Source organism: Perna viridis, chromosome 9 (genome assembly GCF_037379345.1).
Source record: "Perna viridis isolate PV_CMFRI_1.1 ecotype Kerala chromosome 9, ASM3737934v1, whole genome shotgun sequence".
Classification (NCBI taxonomy): domain Eukaryota; kingdom Metazoa; phylum Mollusca; class Bivalvia; order Mytilida; family Mytilidae; genus Perna; species Perna viridis.
Window position 1 is genome coordinate 44939394 of NC_142453.1, and position 15007 is coordinate 44954400.

Genomic DNA, 15007 nt, shown 5'->3' on the forward strand with positions numbered 1-15007 from the left:
AGAATATATCAGACAGCTAAGCAGACCAAACGTGCTGAAACAACAATCAAGGGAACTATATAGAGTATGTTAGATAATAAAAATACTAACAAAAATAGTAATTACTTAATAAAAACTAATTATTATTAGCTTCTAAAATTAAACAGACACCGAGAAGATGCTTCATTTATAAGTGTGAATGTTTTAATAATTGATTCATTTTGACTGCTCCTTCTAATATTCGGGTTAGCGGTTTACCTAAAGCCGTCAATAGGTTGATGCAGATATAATATAGGGATAAGTTCCATCATATATTTGATATAATACATTCACGTATGTTTCAGGTTAGTTATATAAATTATCCAAACAAACTACAAACAAAATTATTTTACACCTGCCCTTGTAGTTTGCAATAATCAAAACAAACCCACAAGCATAGATACTTGAAACCTACATAATGTACCCGCTGAATTTGCCTCTTTCATTTTTGAATCTTGCTTTGGTGCAAACTCGAGAAAAAGTGAAATACAACCACACTTGTCTTATTTACTGAGTCAAAATTGTTCTTATTGTATTGTCCAACATTGTCACTGAGAGAACTATTTTGACAAAAATTAAAAATCCAACGATATTTCATACTTTAGGCCTTTTAAATAATGCTTGCGCTGAATGATGAAACCTTTAGGTTGACTCAAGAAAAATAAGGTATTATCAAGTATGTATCTTTAATTAGTGATTTTTTTTTCTGATTATTTAACTGATGTGTTAAGAATTACTGACCGAAACTTCGGATAAATATTTTATATTTGTGTTGATTCTTGAAAGCACGAGAAGAAGATTTTTGACCAGTATTTTAGGATATAATTAATATAAATAAAATAAAATGAAATACTTTTTGACCTACTTATTTATTTATATCAGGCCACATGATCCATAATCAAGGTATCAATGATAGGGTACCATGGCTGACTTTTAAAAGGACGAATATTTTGATAATTGACCGATATTTCGGGTATATAAGTTTAATGATGGAATACTTTGGCTGATAGCGATTGAACATTGATTACCACTCTGTGTATAACTGCTCCTATCGACTAACATGATTAGCGTTGTAGTTTTTAACTAATAATTATCAATCTTCCAAAGATTATTTAATGGATGGGAGTTGTGGTCCGGGAAATAAAGGATATATTTGTGAAAAGGTTTAAACCGCAAAAGTTATGGCTTTACAAGAAATACAATCACAGATCTGTGGGAAATGGAAACTGGACCGTAGCGAGAACTTTGATGAATTCCTCAAAGAACTAGGTAAGACTTTTTTGACAAGGGTTTCTATATTATATTAATTCCTTAGCTCTTTAAAAAAAATTATGAGAGAACGCTAGTTTTTGATTGACATTAACCTGAAAGGAAATTCTATGGAAGAGAATATGCATGTGATAATATAAAAAGGACTTGTAGTATGATTGCCTATGAGATAGACATCCACCTATTGCCAGGCAACACACAATCGAAATTCAAAACGGTCATTACACGGTGTTCAATAATTGGTGAAACCCATACTATGGAGAAAGCTTTATCAAGCCCAAAACTAAATGATATGAAACTATTAAAAAAAGACGAAAATGAACCTAATCTATGCAATATAAATATAATCTTTAATCTCAGTTTCCGGTATATAAATGATGTATTATCTTTAAACAATCCTAATTTCGGGGATTTGATACATCGCATCTACTCCAAAGAACTTAGAAATCGATGGTTAGGGAAAATATTGACTAAATTTTACGACGAACGTGATGATTTTCATTCAGAATTGTAAAGTTTCCTTTCATTTGTGGCAACATCTCTTCAGCACATGCGTATGGAGTGTTTATATCATAAATTATACGTTATGCCAGAGCTTGCAGAAACTACGCAGACTTTTTGTATCCCGCTAGACTTCTAGCAAGTAGGCTTCTGGAACAGGGTTATGTTGCTCCAAGATGGGAGTAAAACGAACTAGAAAATAATGAACGATGTACGACCATATTCAGTGCTGGCGTGGTACGCAATATATATGTTGTGGTGATGGGTCGATTTTTTTTTCAAACAATTGATTGCTCATAATGGCGACAATACTAGTAGCCCAGACCTCCTTAACATGCCCTTTGTGGTCTGCTGGTCACACAAAAGAAAGAATTTTACAGAACTTTTTTCATAATAGATCAACATATGGTCACTCGAAATCAAAGAGTATCACGGGAAAATGATTGCTTTTGTAAATTAATATATTGTTCACTCTATACAGTTGTTGAAATAATATTTAGTGGGTCCTTATTGACGATTAGTGTGTTTATATTACACAAATGTGCAGATTGGAGTTTTCTTATTTTATTCATTTGTAAAATATTTCTCCAAAAGATTGCGTCCTTGTAAGATATAGATTATAGGTTATAGAATTGATACTATCTAAAATCAGAATTTTGTCTTCAATTCGACTTTTTAAAGATGTATTCATCTACCAACCCACTGCACATCTCACACATAGTGCTAAACAAGTTCAAGATCAATTAAGGAAAAAAAAGCATGCACGTGCAAATATAATAATAAAATATGTGTTGTGAAATGGCGGAGTTACGTTAAAAAGTATAATAAATATGTGAACAATAGCCACGTTTAAAAGACGAAATGGAACTAAATACAAATAGAACATATGGAAAAACGGCTTTTGCCAAGAGCAAATGTATTTAAAGAGAAGACTGAAAGAAAACTCTGTCGACCACATATGTGGAGACAAAATTAATCGTGAACTGCAATAAAAATAGACGCACACGCGCCTTCAAATAAAACTCATGAAAGATATCTTACGTCTAGAATATTTTTGATGATTTTTACAATTTTTAGTAACGATTAGTTTTTGTCATTATTAGACGCTCATATAAATGCACGTGTTACATTAGCACTACATTAGTATCTTTTAAAAATGCATTTTATTAAATGCAACTTATAAAAAAGGACTGTCCCTTTCATACATAATCAAATTGCATGAAGAGAGAAAGTGCACAGGTTTGTATCAAGTACAAACCCTAAATAAAAAAAAAACACATTACACATGCATTTTTAACATGTTCTTAAGAACTAACTGCGGATATAAAGCCAGAATAGTGTAATTATAAACAAATATTTATTAGGTGTACTTTATATCAGTACATATACAAGTATTATCTGGGCAAAAACCGGAAACAACGTAACTGTCCTGACTTGGTGCAGGTATTTCCAATGGAAATGATAAGCTATGCAAGGTTATATAGCGCGTTAAACGTTCAAATGTTTGATTGTCATACAAAGTGCCAATAGGCATAGTCGGTAAAATCTGGGCTGTACTTTTTTCACATAAATGAAAAAAAAGTGTTATAATGTGAATGACGCATGAAGTTATAGTAATGGCTTTTTGAGCCATATGGTATATAATTGCCACCCAAGAAGACCAATATGAACACTTTTCTAGTCCAAGAGATTCAACGATGCTGTAAAATGTTCGTTAATGTGGATTAACCCGATTTTACTATATTTTTGGATCCATATTTGTCATAACCTAAATACGTTAGTTCCAATATAGCGCAGTGTAATTGAATGTGTGTATTGATACTGATATCCTTCTTCCAAATACACCCACTTAGATAATTAATTAGTTGTATAATTTATAAGCCTTGGGACCCATTTCTTGTTCTATTTATAAAGAGTCTGTCTTAAGTGAATGGATTGTCAATAATTGGAATGCTATAACTGTTTATTACCCAGCATTGCTCACATATATATATGTCTAAACCGGAAACGCCACCAACAATTTGCAAACAGTGCTATAATTATACATGGAAGGATATCAAATTGAATTTTAAAAGTATTTTATAAGGAATTGCCATTGTCATCTTTTAAAACTATGCGAATTGAAAAATTATATTAAATGTCTATAAACCAATTAATTTAGTTAAAGCAAAGTAAATATGTTTTTTCTTATTATATCAATTTGCAATAATTCATGCGGAGAAACCATTATGAAGATTATCATATTTTGTTAAATACATAGATGTTAGCTTTTTTATCTGGGTTTATATCCAGTGAGCTTACCATCTAGCAAGTCTTACTTTAACCACAATAAGACACTATCTTTAACAATTTACTTTATTGTCCAGCTAGTCACTATTTATTTTCATTGGTTTGTTGAACAGATCGATTCTTTTTTTCAGTAGTTGGTGTATACATGTACCAAAATGACCCACACATTTCGTTACGTGAACATGACAATTGTATGCATAGATGCAGACACAAATTGATTTTAATTGTCAAATATTAACTCTCCTTATTATGTCAATTACTAAAGACAGCACTGTATACCAGTAACACATCAAAAACTTTTTTCTGAAAAAGTCAGGAAAACATCAACTCTTGTAAACTTTAACACATGTGTTTAAATTTCGTTGTACTGTGTGTAGAGTTTGTTTGACTTATGGGCAGCAGAAGATTATCGTTCACACTCATTCAATTCAGACCATCATCTAGATTCTCATTATTGAAGTTTAAACTGTCAATCTCACTGAAGTTTAAACTGTCAATCTCACTGAAGTTTATCTACATAAACTTTGGTATTGTACCAGGAAGATATTTACTTGCTTAACGCACAGGAAATGCACTCACTGCCTCATTATAACACTTACATAACATGTGTTGTTACAGAGCACGTTAATTATCCTACCATGCAGGTAAATTAAGCTACTTCTCGTTAAGCATGGTATGAATTAACTTTAAGCTTTAAGTTCAGACCATTTACCAACCTCAGGCCAAAATTACAATTTTATTGCTTCAGACACAAGAACTGCATTAGAAAAGTACAATATCCTCTTCAAAAGTTGTCTTAGCATGCTAATTGAAATTTTTTTGAACGAAGTATCATTGTTTGATCGTTTCACCAGACTTCACAGTTGTATTGTACAAGTTCGTTACTATATACAAATTCAAATGATCCTTTACATCTTTTTTTATGAATGTTTTGTATTATCATTATACATTTCACAAAGGAAGGAAATGTGTTTGATGATGCAATACCGCATTTTTGTTCGTTTTGTTACGTAACCGTCGCAGCATTATTTTCAATAAAACAAAATTTCAAAGGTTCTATGTGAAAAGTAAATGTGGCAATGTAATAAAAATTATAAAGAAAGTTGACATTATAATTGTACTTTACTGTGCTATTGTTAGTTATATAAATTTAATAAACTTTCATGCTGAATTATTTTATTGTTGAAGGTTAGGCTATATTTTTAACGTTCTGTTTCTAATGCGCAAATTGCTCGTATTTTCCCGAGCTGAAACAAATAATATTGGATTATGAATCGCTATTTAGGTTAAATGTACTTTTAAAGAACACTGTATACAATTTTATTCAAAATAAAAAAAAAAAAAAACATTTTAACTAATGTCTTAAAAGACCAAGCCTTCCCTTTTTCCAAAACATGAAATTAATGAAATTATGTGTCATTGTGTTCAATGCATTAATTTGTTCGTGTATAACGATCAAACAATATTTCAATTTTTAAATTACACTCACTTGAATATTTAACCTTATATTAGAAAGTTATTCTTACATGATTTCCTTTACTCCCCTATCTTTACTTGTACGTGACAATGATCAACTTCTTTCATCTAGGATATTTAATGACCAAGAAATTTTATGTTTACATTTATGCTTTACAAACTACTTGCAGGTTTAAATGTGGTGTTTAGGAAAATGGCAGAAAGTGCTAAACCAGTAGTTGAATTTACAATAGATGGCGAAACTGTCAAAATGATATCTAAAGTCAGTTTCTTCAACCAAGTGGTTGATATTAAACTAGACAGTGAATACCATCAGTCATTTGAAGGCAATGAAATGTCTGTAAGTATAATATCTAGGTGAGAACTATGTTATTGTATGATTACTACAAGATAGAAGTCATCACTACTTAAGATTTATGGTCGTCATCATGAACTCATGGATCGTTACGGTGTATTCAACTGCACCACGAGAACCTATTTAATCCAGTTGTCATATTTTCCTTTTCTCTTTCGTCTACCCTGGACTTGACTTTTTATAAGCAACCGTGTTTCTAGAAAAGAAGAGGACGCTTACCCTACCGATGCAGATGGTCCATACTTCCAGGTTTTAGTGAAATCCGAGTTGTTCATTTACTTTTGTTGCATGGTACGTATTATGTTGGTTATTTCATGTTCTTTATTGTGTGTGTCTGTAGTCTCTGTCTGGTTTTTGTCCCTAGATTACATTCTTTTGAGTTTTGCTAGAATGATGAATTCTCTTTAAATCAGAGTCGTAAATGAGTGAGTTTAAGTTTGACTGAAATTAGACAATACATTGCAAAAGGCGAAAACTATAACAAGGACAAACTATTTTTAGAAGTGGAGGATGTGCACATTTTACAATTAAGCTAAACCTGACACCCCACAACCCACGCATAATTAAACACAAGTAAAGCAAACTTTCATAAATGGAATTACATCCGTGAATAAGACAAGTACAATTTACAACATTATGGTTTAACATTTTTATCAATTTCTGATGGTGGCCGTGTTATAGGTTATGTCTTTTGCATGCAAATGCAATTTTATCACCACTGGTATATTCATGTCGCAATGAGAAAGTGGGTTTGCACGCTATAAAACCTAGATTTTACTATCATTTCGTTTGAAATGACTGTAATATCTATTTTGTCAGATACTTCTTGGACTTGGCTTTTTTTTGTTGTTGTAGTTACCCTTGTTACTAAAGTTAATAAATGATACACGTTAAACATATTCATACGATGACTTCTTAAGGGGACTATGTTATATTACATTTCAAAATCTGTATCAGATGGGATATCAATCCGAAACTTCTATATCATCCCAAAGGACTCGTCCCGCAGGATGATATAGGTCGAGGGTTGATGCCACATGTGATACAGATTTTAATAGGTCATGTTCATTATATCATATATTTGAACTATACATCATGTATGGTCCGTGAAGGTGTGCGATATGGGGTGTGCGGTATAGGTTTTGGGGTGTGTTATAGGGTATGCGATATAGGTCTAGAGGTATGACATAGGGTATGCGATACAGTGTAAGCTATATAGGGTTTAATGAAACACAGATAATGCATATAGAAACATGGTATATTTTGAACTTAATATATGATATTTTAGTGTAAATCTAGATGGGAGGACAACAAACTTATTACAGAAGCTAATCCTATCGACGGCAAAGGTAAACCCCAGAAATTCCAAAGAGAGCGGGTCAATGACGAGCTGGTACAGGTAATTTACAATAAATATTCGATCAAAATCTATTCGTTCTGCAAACAGAACTAACAAATCCTAATTAAGAGAGTCCAGTCATTATTATAGTACTATTTGTTTACAAATATCTCACAAACACCAAACACATTTTTATATAAGAAACAAATATCATATGTTTTTTTAGAACAAGAGCCAAGAATAATTTATAAATCCCTGTTGCTATTTGTCATTTTAGAACAACGATTGTTAAGTTGGAGTCCGAGTTGCTCATTTACTTTTGTTACTTTGTATGTATGATTTTAGTTACTTTATGTTCTTTGTTGTGTATGTCTGTTTTCCATGTCTGTTTTTTTTGTCCCTGGATTACACTCTTTTGATTACCACTATAACATTGGTTCCCTTGATTACTCTTTATAACACAATAAATGTTAATACATCAGACACCGTTGTACCTTCATGTATAATTCTTCATTCTCTATGTTCTCTACACTGAAACTTCTTAGTGGTAAGTGGGTCCTTTAATCGATATAATATATCTAACAATATATATTATTTTATTCAACATGTTATAAGTCACATGTTTGATTGTTAACTGGATTTTTATTAATGTATTTTGTAGACAATGTGGGTAGGTGATGTGGTGTGCATCAGAACCTTCAAGCCTGTGGATTAGATCGACTATCGTTGGATAACCAAAAATGCCTTGCTTTGCTTCATCGTCAGCAAATACATATTGTCAATGTGTTCTTCAGTTACAGCCAAGTTTTACAAAACTAACAGAATGACTACAAAAGTGTATGTTAATAATATTCAAACTGATTTGAAGGCCATTTTAAATCTTAAAGTGTTTTTGGAAACACACTTGTCAAGCATTTTTAAGTTAACGTTTCATAATGTACACGGAATAAAGAGTTCCAATCTAAGTTTATTGCAGATAAATAACTTTAAAAAAAGTGCACTCAGTAGACTATTACTAAATATATATTATCATAATCAGCTTTGAAATAAATATAATATTCAATTATAAGATCAGTTGTTCAAGAACAATTGAAAGGTATTTCCCATCCGTTTCTAATCTGCTCTGCTTTAATGTTCTTGACTTAATGCAGTTAACTTTTTCAACAAATGCTACTATGTCCAGGTAGCTGTGCAGGATAAATATTTGGCAATGAGACGGGATTTTTATCGCTGCCAATTTCATCAAAACAATCAATTAAGAAAGAAACTAAATGATTGCTTTCATTAACATAAATAATTCAAAGGAAGGTAATTACAAAAACATGGTCTAATTATCACTTCCAAGTCAAATAGCCATCCCTGTATGTATTACTAATAAACAAAAATAAGCGTTGGCTTACAATCTATCATTGTAAATGGGTATTCTGTGTGTGTTTTGATCACAAGTAGTCGAAAGCTGGAGATGAGAGCTTTTAAATCATATTTGTAATTTATCAGAAAAATGTATGAATATTGTTTACATGTATGAGTAGTCATCTGCCTCTATTGTGTAAGTTAGCACAACAATGCTGGGACTATGTGGTTTTTTAGTATTACAGTACGATTTACGGTTTTAAAATTGTAATGACCGATCGAATCGTCTCATTTTAAGTAGTAAAATTGCGTAACCAGGGAAACCTCATATCTTTTCGAAACATGGCTAAATACTACTGCGATCTGTTTCTGAGCAATATGGAGCTTTTGAGTTTTAATACCTATAATTGTATGAGATTTTTTTTTAAGAAATTAGATTTTCCGCTATCGGGCAGATAACTATCGACGAATGATCATGTCTCACAGGGTGAATTTCCAAGTCCTATCTCAGATTGCAAAAGATGGTCAAAATCTTATCGTGATACGATTGAATCAATAGCGTGGAAATTCGGCGGTAGAAAAAGAATAATAATAATCAGAAGAAATACAAGAAAGTATTGCCATTTAAATGGGAAAGAATTTCATAACTAATATGAATAGAAAAAAAATCATTGTAAAGATAGGAAAACTAATGAGAAAACTGACTGGTGGGTGAAAGCAATAAATTCACAAATTACAGGAAAGAAATTTACTCTTCGCATGATTTCTAAGGCGTTTGCAGTTGCTGCATATTCAACTCTGCATAAAGACAGCTATATTGGGATAAATCGAATTGTGTGACATCATATGCCACATAAAGCCAGGATTCCTTTGCAGAAATATTCAAAGACGACAACAAGTAGATTCCAGGAAATCCAACACTCTATATGATAATATTTAATGTACTCGACTAAAATAAAAGCTGTGAATTTTGTACATTGACAAAGTTACGTTAGTGATAAAATCAAACAGAAGTGTCAACACTGATTTCATATTAGCTTGCACTGCACATACAAAAAATATCTACTGTTGATTTTCATTATTACATTTTCACAAATATGGAATTCAATTTACCCACACTTTCTAAGCATGTTCACTGGGAAATAAAAAGTCTGACGGGACCTACATAATCAAATTTAAATTGATTTGTGTGAGAATATTGAAATGTTTACTGATTCTTAAAAGTGTCCAAAATAAAAAAAAAAATATTGATAATAATAAGAACCGTCTTTAGATGAACACCATATATCAAAGTTAAGGCATTTTCACATTGACTGTTGACATGCCTATCAATAGGAGACAATATTCACCTTTAACCAACAGGTGACTTAGTACACCGTATCAAGTGTGCATCTTGTCGTCCTTTTTACATTAAAAAAACGTATACGGGTCTTGCTATGCCTTAAATTTTTTCTAGATGCACATGCTGCTATTTCCTTTTTTGTTAATAAAAATTTGTTGATGTTTTTAACTTAAGTACCAGTCCACATTAAATTCAGACAATGCCAATTGCAAAGTGATTCATGGTAAAGAAACCCCTAAAAACAAACGACGGTTTATAAGTCTACATATGATACACTTTTACATAACAACAATCTTTCCTGCATTCATATCTGCACTCTTTACAAAGTCATACTTTCATCTCCCACTAAATTCAACCAAATGAAGCCACATCAAGAATGAAAACTGTTGCAAAGTGCACATTTCATGTACAATCTATATACTTTTTATACCAAAAGCGCAACAACTGAATGAAAAAACTAAGACTGAATATGTAATCAGTAACTGTTTCTGAACAAGATATAAAACTGGATTCAGTGGGTTTTTGACATGCAGGAATCACCTTATGTCTAATTTTTAAAAAGACTGCTACTTAAATAAAAAAAAAAAAACGGCATACTATATTGTGACTATACATAGAGGTATCAGCTTTTTAGCTAGAGGAACTGAATGATAACCTTATTCGACTACAGAACTGAGACAAATGTATCAAAGAACACATAAAATCACACATAAAACAAAAGTTAGCACGCAATACTTGTTACTATACCCATCAAATTGTACATTATTGTTAGACATTAGCGTCAATAGTTTAATTAGGATTGTATAGTTTTCGTTTTCTTGAACAAAGTAATATTGTGACAAGATTAATGCCATCCCTACTAAAGTTTTATAGTAGAACTCATGGATCGTAATGCTGTATCCATTTGCACTGATTTGTTCACCGTGTCAAGGATTTCTATTCCTTTTCATCTACCCCGAACGTAATATGTTTTAGCTATTCGATGGGTTTTTCTAGAAAAGCAGAGGACCCTTACCCTACCGATATACTTGTTCTATCCTCAATATTAATGGCGAAGTCCGTGTTTCTCATTTATTTGTGTTTATTCCTACCTATTATTTTGTTTTTGCTTTTTTTTTTATATATTCTTTGTATATTTGTTATTCTTAAATAAAGTTATCTTTGCTTACCATTTGAATCCTTCCTCAAACTTTCCCTTCTAACAAAAAGTCGTCTGACAACTTCGACCTTACAGATTTTATTAGGCCTTAACACAAGGATAATTCCATGAGTAAAATTTCTTTTCTATATATCATAAGTTTATTAGATTTTGGCTAAAATGTCCCCACAAATGTAATTTTATGCCTGACAAGGACCATAACTCTAATAAGGATTTGTACTGAAAAAGTATACATATATTTACTTTCCTCAAACTCCTATCTGTTTTGAGATATACCTTAATACATACATGTATTTACCCATTTATGCTTTAAATACACATGACGGCTATGTTTTTACTGGATTGTGATTCAACCCAAGTTTTGTGCAAGATCCCCAAGACATATTTTGTCAAATATCATTTATATATCTTAAATATTTTCAGATAAGAAGATATGTTAACTCACCTGGCACGACCATATTATCTAGTCACTAAAAAGTATATGTCATACTTTAATGGTTTCAAAACCTAATATTGGTGATATAAAACCACTTATCAAGGGATCCAAGGTTGTAGCGGTAATCAAAAGAATGTAATCCAGGGACAAAGGCCAGACATGGAAAACAAACATACACAACAAAGAACATAAAGTAACTAAAATCATACATACAAAGTAACAAAAGCAAATGAGCAACTCTGACTCCACTAATACTGGGAGTATGGACCAGGGGCACCGGTAGGGTAAGTCCCAGGTAGACAAATGAGGAAAGGAAAACTATGATCCGTTGAATAAATCAGTTTTTATGGTGCAGATGGATACACCATAACGATCCACAAGTTCATGATGACCATAAAACTTCTGTAGTGATGACTTTAATCTTGTAGTAACATAGCCCTGTTTATTTTGGAAGTAGTCACTATTTTTACAGTTGAATATTAACTCGTAATTCGTCACTACTGTTTCTCAAGGAGCACTAACATTCTCATTTTAGTCAGATTTGTGCTATTCGTTTTGCTGTGATGATATTTGGGTTATTTGTTTTTCGTTTTTCGATCTTGGTATACCGTTTAGGTTTCTAGGTATTTTCTTGTCAAATATTTCCAATCATTTGCACTTTCGGTATTACAACTTTCTAACTTTAGAAACAATTTGATTCGTGTAGACGATGATATTGTTAGTAGCAAGTCTGTCCGTTAGGTTTAATAGTAATCATACGCTCAATATCTGAGTAGTATTTCATTGATAAAAGTGAAGTAAATCGATTTGAACAATGTATTAAGCAAATTTATTTATTACAAAAATGATTCAGTACCATTACTCGTTTACATAGTTAAGACAATAAACGGGTACTTCACCACAGAGAACTACTTCCTCGAACTTCTTTGCAGTATTATGGAATCTTTCAATATCTTCTTCACTCACATTTCTTTCTATGTACTTAAGCCTATTATCGTAATCTCTGAGGTCTATCACTTCTACCGTTGAAGGCAACAGCATACTATTTATAGAAACTATCATTCCTGGTGAATTCGACTGATCTTTAAATGTCTTCACTGCAGCAAGGCTACCGCATGTAGAAATATATTTTGTTTCTATATCGAGACCGCTTACAACATGTCTAAACACCGACACTTGGGAATATGGACTCTTTGGATGAATACCATCTTGAACTATTTCATCCTTTCTCAATAGTCTATACAAAGTCATTTTAGGAAGAAATTAACCTAGTAGCATAGAAAGCATAATAATTCTATTCAGTATCTGTATACCCTCCAAAAATACTGCTAGTAAAAACAAAAAACCAACATACAAACAAAATAAAAAAACAAAACAAATTAAAACTAAACAACACAACACTAACAACAAAGAAACCCTAAAAATTAACAATCATTTATTATAACGACAGAATCTATTCGTGCAAAACAAAAAGTGTATCGGTGTGCCATCTTAAAAAATGGAAACTCGTATTACATAAAACGATTGGTATATGGAAGAATGCTCGCTAGATTATTTCGTAGGTGTTACATAGAACTTACGTGTGTTTACTCGTAACAAAACTTCCGCAACCTTTTAAGTTTCATTTGAAAAACAAAAGAAACGTATTCAGAAAAGCATTCAATTCATTTAACGAAATGTCAACACAAAGATGTGTCATATTCATAGGTTATGGTTTTATCGGATCCAAGTGCCCCGTGCAGGTCCAGGTGTTAAAAGAATAGGCTTGCAGCAGCGTTAAGCTTGTCGTAAAAGGCGACTAAATAGTGCTCAGAACCCTAGCCGTGGGCTAGGACGCTCCGCCCACAAAGCAACTGGGATGTGTGCCCCAGGTGGTGGAATGGGGTACTCCTGGCGTGTTACATGCTGGGGTTGTCAGGCTATAATACGGAAAACCTGACCGTAAACCATAGTGGTGCACCGTGTTGGGAAATATGCCACGTTCCTTACACGTTAAAGAACCCTACTGTGGTATTCTCCCGGAGTAGGAACCATAGGGCTCCGCCACAGGAGGCTAAATTGCCCGACCCTACCCACCTCTCCCTATTTCCAGTGGCAATAAAAATTTGTGGACCCCATTGTCCTTGGGTCCCATCCCTTTTTCATTTCATCATTGTTTCATGTTCATTTTGTCATCAATTTCATGTTCATCGTCTGAATATAGCTGAAATATTGCTGCTCGGACGTTAAACCCAAACAAACAAACAAACAAACAAACAAACAAAAATCAGATCCAAGTTCATATATTATAATGTCTTACCTTGGGTTAGAAAACTAAAATAGTTACTATATAGACAAACATATTTAGTAAACTTCAATTCATATGGAAGAATAAACGCAAATACGAAATCATATCAAATAATTCAAATACAAGGTTTTTGTTTTTGGCCTATTTATTTCTATAACTGATATATCAAATTTAAAAATCCGATAAACGAGATCAGTAGGTTTAAAAAAGATATTTCGTTAGGGATTTTCTAGTTCTCGTCTATAGGAATTACTGTCATACTACACTCAATTTGCTATCTAAAAGTGCTTGCAATTTCTTTTTATGCATCTGTTGTATAAAGAAACTTGCAATTTCTTTTCGAGGAACCTATAAAATGCAAAAAACAAAATCGAGACATAACAGAGCAAATCGAAACACAATGAACCAAAGCCAAATGGTATAGAAAAAACAAAACAGAACAAAACAAAAAACAAACAAACAAACAAAACAAAAAAACGAAAAGAATAATTGAAACGAAACGAAACAACCGTTAAACAAAACAGAAAGAAACAAATCAACGTGAATTATCTGAATTTCATAATCAACGAATGAAAACTTGAAAAAAACTAAAGCGAGTCAGATTTCAGACGATTTTGCACAAGGGATACGATGATTCTCGTTTTGAATATCACTTCATTGTAATTCTAAAAATAATTCCTATTGTACCCGCTGTCATTATCATATAAATTTTAATATAACAAATAAAAAGAAAATAAATATTGTATATTCTGTTAAAAATATGGAAAGACTTTTGTTTTATTCCTCCACAAAAATTTAGAAAGTGTATTTTTGGTGTAATTTGCAGTCATCTATATAACTCCATAATCTGACGCTCTAACCTACCAATACATCCTTGTTGAGAATCTTCAAATAAATAATCAATAATAAGTATTAATAAGTATTTATAAAACATTTAACATCAAAGACATCTGTTTACGGGACCGCAACTATCCCCTCGATGGAAAAATTACCTCATCTGCACAATCTGATAGCTTGTTATTGTCTTACAATTCTTAAAACCTTTCATTGACAATCATCTTAGTCAATACATTAACTTATCAGGATATTTTAATTTTCCAAACTTTCCTCTCGACTCCCCAAGTCTTCTTTGTCGTAGTTTTGATTATCTTATTTTTGTTTTTGCTACTTAGTTTCGATTCTC

General features: G+C 32.1%; 1 protein-coding gene and 1 long non-coding RNA gene across 2 annotated transcripts; one reads left to right on the forward strand and one right to left on the reverse strand.

Moving 5' to 3' along the window:
• The first annotated feature begins 1022 nt into the window (after positions 1–1022).
• LOC148608694 (cellular retinoic acid-binding protein 2-like) lies at positions 1023–11110 on the forward strand. Its single transcript, XM_088546332.1, has 4 exons — positions 1023–1287; positions 5724–5893; positions 7197–7307; positions 7909–11110. Exons 1-4 carry the CDS (start codon positions 1200–1202, stop codon positions 7960–7962), a joined length of 423 nt encoding a protein of 140 aa, XP_088402458.1. The 5' UTR covers positions 1023–1199; the 3' UTR covers positions 7963–11110.
• A 1241-nt stretch (positions 11111–12351) lies between these two features.
• Positions 12352–14019, reverse strand: LOC148608695 (uncharacterized). The gene is made up of 2 exons (XR_015915220.1): positions 13837–14019; positions 12352–12805 (listed from the first exon to the last, which is right to left on the reverse strand). It is a non-coding gene; the product is annotated as an uncharacterized LOC148608695 (long non-coding RNA).
• Positions 14020–15007: the final 988 nt, after the last annotated feature.

Coding starts and splice junctions, on each gene's coding strand:
- LOC148608694 (XM_088546332.1), top strand. CDS start 1,200: ATGGCTTTACAAGAAATACAATCACAGATCTGTGGGAAATGGAAACTG. Junction 5,894..7,196: donor TTGAAGGCAATGAAATGTCT/GTAAGTATAATA, acceptor ATGATATTTTAG/TGTAAATCTAGATGGGAGGA. Junction 7,308..7,908: donor TCAATGACGAGCTGGTACAG/GTAATTTACAAT, acceptor TGTATTTTGTAG/ACAATGTGGGTAGGTGATGT.